This window comes from Austrofundulus limnaeus, unplaced genomic scaffold, assembly GCF_001266775.1.
Source record: "Austrofundulus limnaeus strain Quisiro unplaced genomic scaffold, Austrofundulus_limnaeus-1.0 Scaffold2207, whole genome shotgun sequence".
NCBI classification, from domain to species: domain Eukaryota; kingdom Metazoa; phylum Chordata; class Actinopteri; order Cyprinodontiformes; family Rivulidae; genus Austrofundulus; species Austrofundulus limnaeus.
In genome coordinates, this window is record NW_013954609.1 from 1 (window position 1) to 9,341 (window position 9,341).

At 39.2% G+C, this 9,341-nt stretch overlaps 1 protein-coding gene across 1 annotated transcript in view; it reads left to right on the forward strand.

Moving 5' to 3' along the window:
* Window positions 1-1,480: 1,480 nt before the first annotated feature.
* Window positions 1,481-9,341, forward strand: part of LOC106537258 (V-set domain-containing T-cell activation inhibitor 1) — a 9,083-nt gene continuing 1,222 nt past the window's right edge. The window contains exon 1 of the mRNA XM_014034645.1: window positions 1,481-1,641. Within this exon, the coding sequence (XP_013890099.1) occupies window positions 1,590-1,641 (52 nt within the window). The 5' untranslated portion in view covers window positions 1,481-1,589. The remainder of the gene's footprint in view (window positions 1,642-9,341) is intronic.

Consider the following 9,341-nt stretch of genomic DNA (forward strand, 5'->3'; position numbering starts at 1 on the left):
CTCAACAACAGACTTGTAGAAGATCTGCAGAAGAGATGACGCTCTCAACAACAGACTTGTAGAAGATCTGCAGCATCTTGCTGAAACGTCGAAGGATCTCAGCTTCCTTAAGAAGTACAGTCTGAAAATGAACAGTATGTTAGGTGCATCTGTTTGCAATGGTGACCTCTGTATTTCTAGATGCTTGTGTTGTTAGAGTGGTGTTGTRAAGCATAAAATGCCAACACTTGAGGAATGAATGTTAAACTAATATTACTATAAGAAGCACAAAGGTACACACAGGTATCCAGGAGATCAGGAKGGAAACAGTGTAATGATCTACTGATGTAAAGATGGCAGCAGACAGAGACAGCCCATCCCAACAATTACCACCTTMACGTGCTGGATTGGTTTGAGTATCCCAGTGTTCTCTGGGGCTCTGCTGTCGGGCATTATCCCTGAAAGGGTCTCACGTGGCTAAAAGGCCTTGGGGGAGAGGTCAGATTAAGAAACAGATTAAATGAAACARCAACCTCATCAGGAAACCTCACCCAGAAAAAGGAAACCAGGGCACCTCTCTGAAGCCAGGCTTATTGTTTGAGTTTCTTTCTGGAGTCTTGGATGGTGTCCTGGAAGGGGTTCCATCTGGAGACTCTTGTTCTAATGGGTGACTTCAATACCTATGTGGACAATGATGGAGTTATCTGGAAGAGGATGAATGGGAGGAACGGCCTCCCTGATCTGAACCTGAACAGTGTTCTGTTATTGGACCTCTGTGCTGAGCACAGGTTATCCACGATGAACACCATGTTTGAGCATATTTGAGGTCTGTAAGTGTGTTTGCTACCAAGCCACCTTAGGCCAAAAGTCGATGATTGATTTTTGTAACCATGTTTTCTGATGCGCAGCCTTATCGCTGTGTCTCAATTCAGGGGCTGTGTCCTCATGAGGACCCAGCCCCTGAATTGAGACACAGCCTATGACTTGGACACTAAGGTGAAGAAGGAGGCAGAGCTGTCAACTGGTGGTGAGTTGGATCTTCAACCCTCACCTCYGGGGCCATGTTCAGGGCCTCCATTRCAGATCCAGCTWCTAGRAGCTGTGGTMTGAAGGTCATCGGTACCTGCCCGGCAGCACTGGCAATGGGAGAGCCTTTGGGTCCCCAGGACAAGTTGAAAGTGTTGCTGGAGAGTGATGYTKGGGTTTCTCTCCWGGACCTGTTGCCTTTGTGACCCAACTATGGATGAGTGACAGAAGATGGAGACAGAGATTAATATGAACAGAAAACAGAATGATTGAAACTGAAATAATACAGTTTAGGACAAGGAATGATAAACAGAAACATAAGAAACCCAAAAGAAACAAGGTCAAACTGAAATACAAACACAACCGAAATCAAAAGAATCCTGATGTTTCGAAAAGAAGTAAAAGGAAATAAACTGTCAGTTGGTGTGAAACCTGATCAGCTGGTTTTCCTACATTCCTACAGCTGCTGCTGTGAAAACAGTCAAGTTACAACASACAGGTAGTGGAGTAAACCGAAACCAGCAGTGATGTCTCTGTTAAAATGCTTTTGATCCGTTTTTAAGRCATCATTTATAGTGGACTTGATGTTTGTTTGCAGGAAGATGATGTTTTTTGTCTTTGGGCTGCTTGTACACGGTAAGATATCCTTCTCTGACATCATGAAGCTGTTAGTTTCTCAACAATATGTTGAGTATAAGTTTGAATTTATAGGTCTTTGTCTGTAACAAAACGTGTTAGTGGTACAGTGTRGTACAGACGCTCATGCAGGCCAGTTGTTGCACATGGCTGAGCATCATGAGGGTGGATTTTAAGTTCCATAAAATGTTCCTTCCACAGCTCAATGATATCCTCAGTCTGGGTCAGCAGCTCAAGTACAGCCTGAGACATGCAGGGAACTTTACTTTTCTGTCACTGAACAGTTTACCAGAACCTCACAGAAAAAATGAAAWGTTGGATTTACTTAACCATGTTRCGTTTCCTGGTTCCACTTTGAGTTGAGTAAATTCAAAGCAACATACTCATGTTCTTTGGTTAAAAAACTGGTATATTRCTTTGAATTTACTCAACTCAGTTARGTGGAACCAGGTAACATAACATGGTTATGTTAATCCAACCGAGCTTTCAGTGAAACCAGGAAACTCAGTTTATCAGTGATAGAGGCTGTCTCTCTCTCTGGATCTTTGGTTGATCCGAATCAAGAGAAAAACCTCAAAACATCACAGAACAAGACCAGAGACATTATTTAAGTTTGATCATCTACACAGATGTGTCAGATGTTTTATTTAAAACCAAATATTAAAATACATGTCACAAACATTTGATTAGAATTGAWTACAATTCTGTGGGGTGTGCGGCTGGCCGCCGGTGTGCTGGGGGTTCCTGGGGTCTGGGGCTGGGCGCTGGGGTGTGTGCCGGCCTGGCCTGGTGACTGCCTGTTGGGGCTCGGGGCCTCTGGACCTGTCAGGCTTTGGCCTGGAGGGGGTGCGCCCCGGGGGCCCGGACCTCTGTGCCCTATCCTGGATCTGCTCTGGTATGGCAGGTGCCAGTGGGGCCCATGAGTTTGTCGCTGCTGGCCCCGGAGGCTGTGTGTGTGGTCGCTGGGGGGACTCTCCCAGTTCTCTCCTATGGTCTGATCTGGGGGGTGGGTGGGCAGATCTTCCCGTGCGGGTGCCCCTTGGGGCTCTGCACTCGGGATCCCTCTCGGGCCCTTGGGCTCTGGTCTTCCCTATGTCTGCCTCGTGTCTTGGGGGTTGGGTCTCGGTCCTCCACAGTCACTATTAAATATTCCATTGGAGAAATCTTGTATATACACACATGTTCACAACTGCTCACAAACAGGTGTTCTGATCCGGGGGGTTCTGACTGGTCACTGAGTGTGTATATATGTCTGTTTGTATATACTGACAATATTTATGAATGTAGGCATGTATGTATGTATATCTYTATATATGTATGGGTATGTGTATATTTTTATATATGCCCTCCATGTATTTATCCATTTATTTTTCAGGTGAGCAGACAGATGTTGGGTGTGTGGTCCTGTGTTTTGTTGGTGTATATTTAATATACTTCTAATCGCTATTTCAGTCTTTCTATCTTTCTAATTACTTCTCTCTGTTTTTCTCTCTCTCTATTTTCTATTCACAAAAAAAAACATAATGGTGTGGAGAGGATGGCTATAAGGGGAGAAGGGAGGCCATCCAAAAAAAAAAAAAAAGAATTGATTACAGCTTTAGTTAGTGGCAGGTAATTGGCTCAAATTTAATTAATCAACTAAAACAGGTTAACAGATTCATTTGTAAGTAAATCATATAAACCAGCTTTACTTAACTTTATAACTGTAAACCCAGGGTGCATCATGTTTGTGTTTAATCTATGTATGAGGTTATCGTAAAAATACTTAGTTTTATGTACATCTGTAAAGAAGAGTGAACGAGAGAGATGTAAAGATCRGGTTTAAAAATTAAATAAAACATAGGAAAAGCACGAGAGGGGACAGCAAGAAAGTTTTAACCAAGTTTCTCTAAGTTTATGTTTTAACTTGACATGACATGAGGCTGCAGATTTTAGAAGAACCAGCTGCCGTCAGGTAGGAAAGCATAAATCACTGTGTCTTCAGACAATGAGGGCAGTCAACAAGAAAGCCCAAGTTGGATGTGGTCTTCACTTTTTGATGGGCAGTTGAAGACAAAAGCTTTACCTGTTGGTCATGTCTTGGACACTAGTGAAGCTTCGGAGCATTGGACGACCAGAGTGTCGTCCTTTCACACAGGCGAGTCAGCAGTTTTATACAGCCAGACTAAATCCCCAAAATGGAAAATTATAATCCAAGAAAAGGTTTTCCTTTTCGTGAAAGTTCAGCTGAGGTTGAAAGAACTGGAAAAGCAGCAAGATGTTTCCAGTTTAAAATCAGCAAACGAACAGCTCAGCAACCAAAGAGCAACAGCTTCAGACAAAAACTAAAAGCTACGAGAGCTTCAGACAGTTCAGGCAGAGAGCAAAGAGAAGAAGACAAGAAAAATATGAAAACATGTTGTTTAATCAGCTGTGTGTCTGGTGCCGTGTGCAACTGTAGATGAAAAGATGTCTGGGTGAACTGTGAACAACACACAAACATTCAATGCTACACAACTAGAGTCAGATCAGTGTAAAACCAACAATGAAACTAAATCAATGAATTACTAGTTGATCAATGATTATTGATTAAAGGCAAAACACTTGATTAAATTAAATCTAAGCTGAATGATTCTTCTTGTTATGTAATCATAAGTACTGATCAGTGAGAAAATTAAACCAAACATGATTACACAAGTATGATTAAAAGAACAAAAATAAAAAAAATAAAACTTTAAAACATGTGAAATAAATATTTTAAGCATATGGAATGGTCTTCAAACAAAACATTAAAGGTTAAAAGATTTCTTTATAAAATCACGAGGAACTAGCAGGTGCAAAGGACAGTCCTTGGCAAATTTGCAAGCTAGCACAAATTAATAAGTGGGCAGACAACACATTACTTTGTTATGGGTTACAGGCCTAAAATACCATAAAACGCCTTAAAAAGTACACAAATTAAATGAAGTACTGCTCTTGAACCCTTTAGAGTAAACTCACAAGCTTGGTCTCTTTTTAAAGCTAATAATCTGAATTTTTAACTTCAGCAGTCAAATTTTTTGTAACTGTCACTAGTATTTATTTTTTGAAGTTAAAATACACAAATATCAAGATATTTTTTCTCCATATTTTTTATTTATATTTTAAAGTGTCACAGAATATGAAAGAAATGATTTAGTAAGGGAAAAAATGGGCTGAAATATAGGTTTCTACCTATTACCAGTTCAAATTTGGTAACAATAGCATAAAAAATGAATATTTGAGACATAATATGATCCAGTATGTACCATTTGCATATTTGTACACATGTACAAATATGTCCAAACTGTACACTTTTTCTAAACACTGTTATTTCTAAATGTTTCAATGCAGACACTTCACTCTGGGCTCAAATTAAAGATAAAACCCTCACACAACACATTGTACCATCCATWTTTACTCACAGCATGATTAAAATACAAAGAAATATATTAATATTCAGCAATATCAATCAAAACTGGAGTACATTCAGCCAATTTCCACCAATAAACAGCCAAAACACAACAATAAACAAATATGTGACCCATCATTGTTATGACTTGTGTTTGTGTTAATGTTTTATTYTAGTTTCTGTCTTGTCATCTGTTTTCTTCCTCCTGTTTTGTCTTTGCTCCAGCCCCGCCCACTCTCACCTGCTCCTCATGTYTCTCTCCCAGGTGTTTCCTGTTTGTGCTCGTTAGTCTCACCTTTATATTCTGAGTCTTGTCTGATCGTTGTGTTGTTCTCAGCCTGAATGTTTGTTGCCTTGTCTTGCTACACCAGTTAGTTTTTGAGCTGCCCTGTCAGCCTTCTTTGTTAAATAATTCACCTTTTAGTAGTGATGGGCAAATGAAGCTTTTCTGAAGCACTGAAGCTTGCTTTGAAAAAGGGTTCATTACTCGAAGCTTTCCAACACAGTTCTCTTTGGCTCCATCCTGTGGCCAAAAGTATGAAAAGCTGCTTGAAACAACACAAAGTGAAGCGCTTCATCGTGATGGAGATGACAGCTTTTTAATGAGATATTTCTGTTTGATATCTGGCTGTCATTGTGTTGCTTGARCAGATTTTATTTATTTATTTTCTTTTTTGTGGGTGGGAATACAGTTACTGTTGTTTATGGTTTATTATAAATAAAATAAAGTGTGCCTGTGTGTTTTATACTGAATTATTTCAAGTTCAAGATCTTAATTCATTTTCCTTTAAAAACAAAATTAATTCTATACACACAAAAAATCACTAATAAAATGAAAGACAGAAAGCAGAAAGAAAAGTCTAATTTTATTCTCTGCCCGTTATTTTCAAAAAATAAAATATAGGCCACTAGATTATTTCACACATTCTTAAAACCAATAAATACAGTAGTTGAATTTCAACTTAAGATTTTCACAATCTTATCTTGACATTTCTCTGAGAATAATTTTGAAAATGATCATATATTTAAAATATATTCTGTGTGTGACTGCTTGTCTGTGTTTTTCCTGAATACAGGATCAATAAAATCCCCTCTGAGAGACTCTTCAGATTTACTTTAAGTCAGATGTTTGATATCTAAATTTTAGGCCCAGCTTTGAGACAATATTTTTTTTACAATTAATTCTTCAAAGTATTAATAATATTTCCTACATGTCTGATAAATACTGCCCCTGGCCTTTGATTTAAATTTTGACATGAACATTTAAAACTTTTCCACTGAACTTTAAAATGTCTGGATAATCCCTTTATTAAATAGAGTCCATACAGTTGATCAGTTTCATCTAATGCTTCGTGCCGCCCTTCCTCCTGAGGACAGGRCATCGTCACCATCCGGTTGTTTTTTATGAAAATCATCACCTGTGCAACAAGTGAAACTCTGTTCTGGGATGTGTCTCGCTCTACTATTGCTTTCTTTTTAATGACGAACCAAGCTGCACGCAGTTCTGTGTAGGTCCGTGTGTGTGTGTGTGTGCGTGCGCGCGCACACACGTGCACTCGCAGCAAAGGTTCTTTGTGGGTTTGTGACCCCCACTCTATCTGGCCCAGGCTTATAAACTGCACGACAAACTAAACACATACGTTTGTTTGCCTCTGTCTCACAATAAGTCCTTCACTCGTTTGTTATACAGTATTTTGCGCATTTGCCATCAAAACACACCACGAATCCAGCCAACGATTCACTTCCTCATTAACCTTTGAATCAGGTACCAAAGTAGTGACGTAAGTTCGCCACTTTCGAAGCTTCGGACGTCACTGATCACATGACTTTTACCAAACGAATCAAGCTCCGACACAGTGCTTCTGAAACAGTGTGTTGTTTTTTTCAATACATGCGCCGAAGCTTCAGCTTCAAACTGCCCATCACTACCTTTTAGCCTTTTTGGATTTTTGCCTGCGCTATGAGTTCATTCCTGCCTGAAAATCATAACAATCATATCGAAATGAGGATTAAGTCAAATTTGGAAAAAATGACCTAATTACATTTTCAGATTCTTGTCTTTAAAAGCTACATTTTGATACCTGGATCATTCTGATATCATAATTAAATCCATATATATGACTTAATTTGTCTTGTTGGTTACAATAATACATAAATATTTGGTCTGAACCCTAATTTTATGTCATTTTAATGAGGAATATTTGATGTCCTTATAAAGAGGAAACCTCAAATTAAATTTGAATATTGAGATTTCCCAGCTAAAAAGAAATAAAACTTTACTAACTCACAGGGAAAATCTCAACATTTTAAGGTGTTTTTCCTCATCAGTTTTTTTGTTGCTACTGCTCAAAAAAGGTGCTTCAAACTTTAGTTTTATGATTATACTTCAGACAGTTCATTCAAATGATACATTAATAAGGCTTTTATTCATTATGTTTTGACAAAATGCAATTTTTATTAACACTTTAGTCAAAACACTATATTTGTCTTTTTCTCCTTATACAACTTTTAGACTTAATCCTCGTTTCGATGTGATGGGTCACATATATCTTTACTTTTTCAAAGCATTGAAACTCCACACAGCTTATAAACCCACCAGCAGCAAAAAGGTAGTTGTTTTTCACTTACTTGTGATGCATATTTGTCCTCAAATATGACAAAATTAGCTATTCAAAATGGCCGACCGGAAGTGGTGTTATCTGTCCCTTTTTACTGTTCCTGGCCACAAAAGTAACTCTTCTATGTCTTGAGGCACTCAAAACACTTCATAACAAACATATTTCCACCCTATCAGCATGTTTAGTCAGCTAACTGTCCAAAAATTCATTTAAAAACAATGTTTTCTGTTAGCACTGCTTTGACCACTAGGGGGACACCTATCACTTGCAAACACAACAAAGTTCCAACATTTCTATTCTAACTTGCGTGACAAGGTTCCCACCCCCCAAAACTAAATACCAAATGAAAGTTAAGCTGATTGGCTACACAGCTGTGGTGGCAGAATGAAGCTTGAAGCTTATTGGTCCTTTCTACAGTCAATCTCACCCACTGAGTGCAAATCGGAAGTTGGGAGATTTGTCACATTCTATTGGCTCCAGAGAGCCAATAAACCTGGTTGGTCAAATGAGGTGTCAATCAAAAGGAGTGGGTCTTGACCTCCATTTTGAGCCCTTGATGTTTATATGGCTGTGTCCAAAACGACAGGCCAGGTCCTCCGGAGGACCCAGACTACCTGGTCAAGGTGGGCCGTGTCCTTGGTAGACTGGGAAGACCGGAAAAAGAGTCTATGAATCTAGACGGTCTAGCCTCCCCTCCTTACCCCGGTGTACGTCATGTTGCCTAGCAACTGTAATGACACTAAACAAGCAAAAATAGATCAAAATTAGAAAAATATCAATATATTAGTGTTATTATGTCACAAAACATTTGAAGAACTAATTGACCCGCCGTAGGTGCATGTTTATTTTGCATTTTTTATGACAAAATAATATTTAAAAACATGTCTATACAAATGATAAAAGTATTAGAATTACAACCACAAAAAAATAAAATTTTTATGTTGCTATATTTTTATTTAACACGTATTTTTTTCTCTCGCTTCGTCCGCCATTACTAGCATTAAAAAAATCTCCGGTCGGGCCGCAATGCATTATGGGATATGCTGGGCCTGGAAGGATCCATCAGAGCAGTCCTTCAATTCGGGCCGAATGAAGGACGTATTTGTCGGCCGCATCGGAGGAGTCTTCGGTTTTGGACGTCCTTCGTCGCGGCGCTGTGACGTATGTGGCCGACAAATTCAACCTCTGGAGGAGCCGGCTCACYGTTTATGTTGCTGTAGAAATGGTGCATTACGCTTTAAAGGTACAGTGTTTAGGAGTTGTTGTTTTCAGCAACATCTAGTGGTTGAGTGGTTGAATCATCCTCTCTGGTCCTCCCCCCACCCCCACTCTATGGTGTCTCTCAGGTGTCAAAAACCTTTGATAATTCCAACCGCGATGTCTACCAGCAGCTTCAGGGCTAGTGATGTTTCAAGTGGTAAGATTACTAGCTTTAATAAGTAAAATTATCCCAGCTACAATGACAGACAACAAATATTACATTTATAGTATTACAACTAAAACTGTTTTGACGCCGCCACCGCAGTTTGTCCTTCATGAGCCTTCGTAGACAAGATGGCGGCTGCCTGTAGTGGTTCATTTTACCAAACTCTGCACAGAAGCACAACATAAACTGCCAGCAGAAACGTCTGAGTCAAATCTAACAGATTTAATATGTTGATAACTTGATGTTT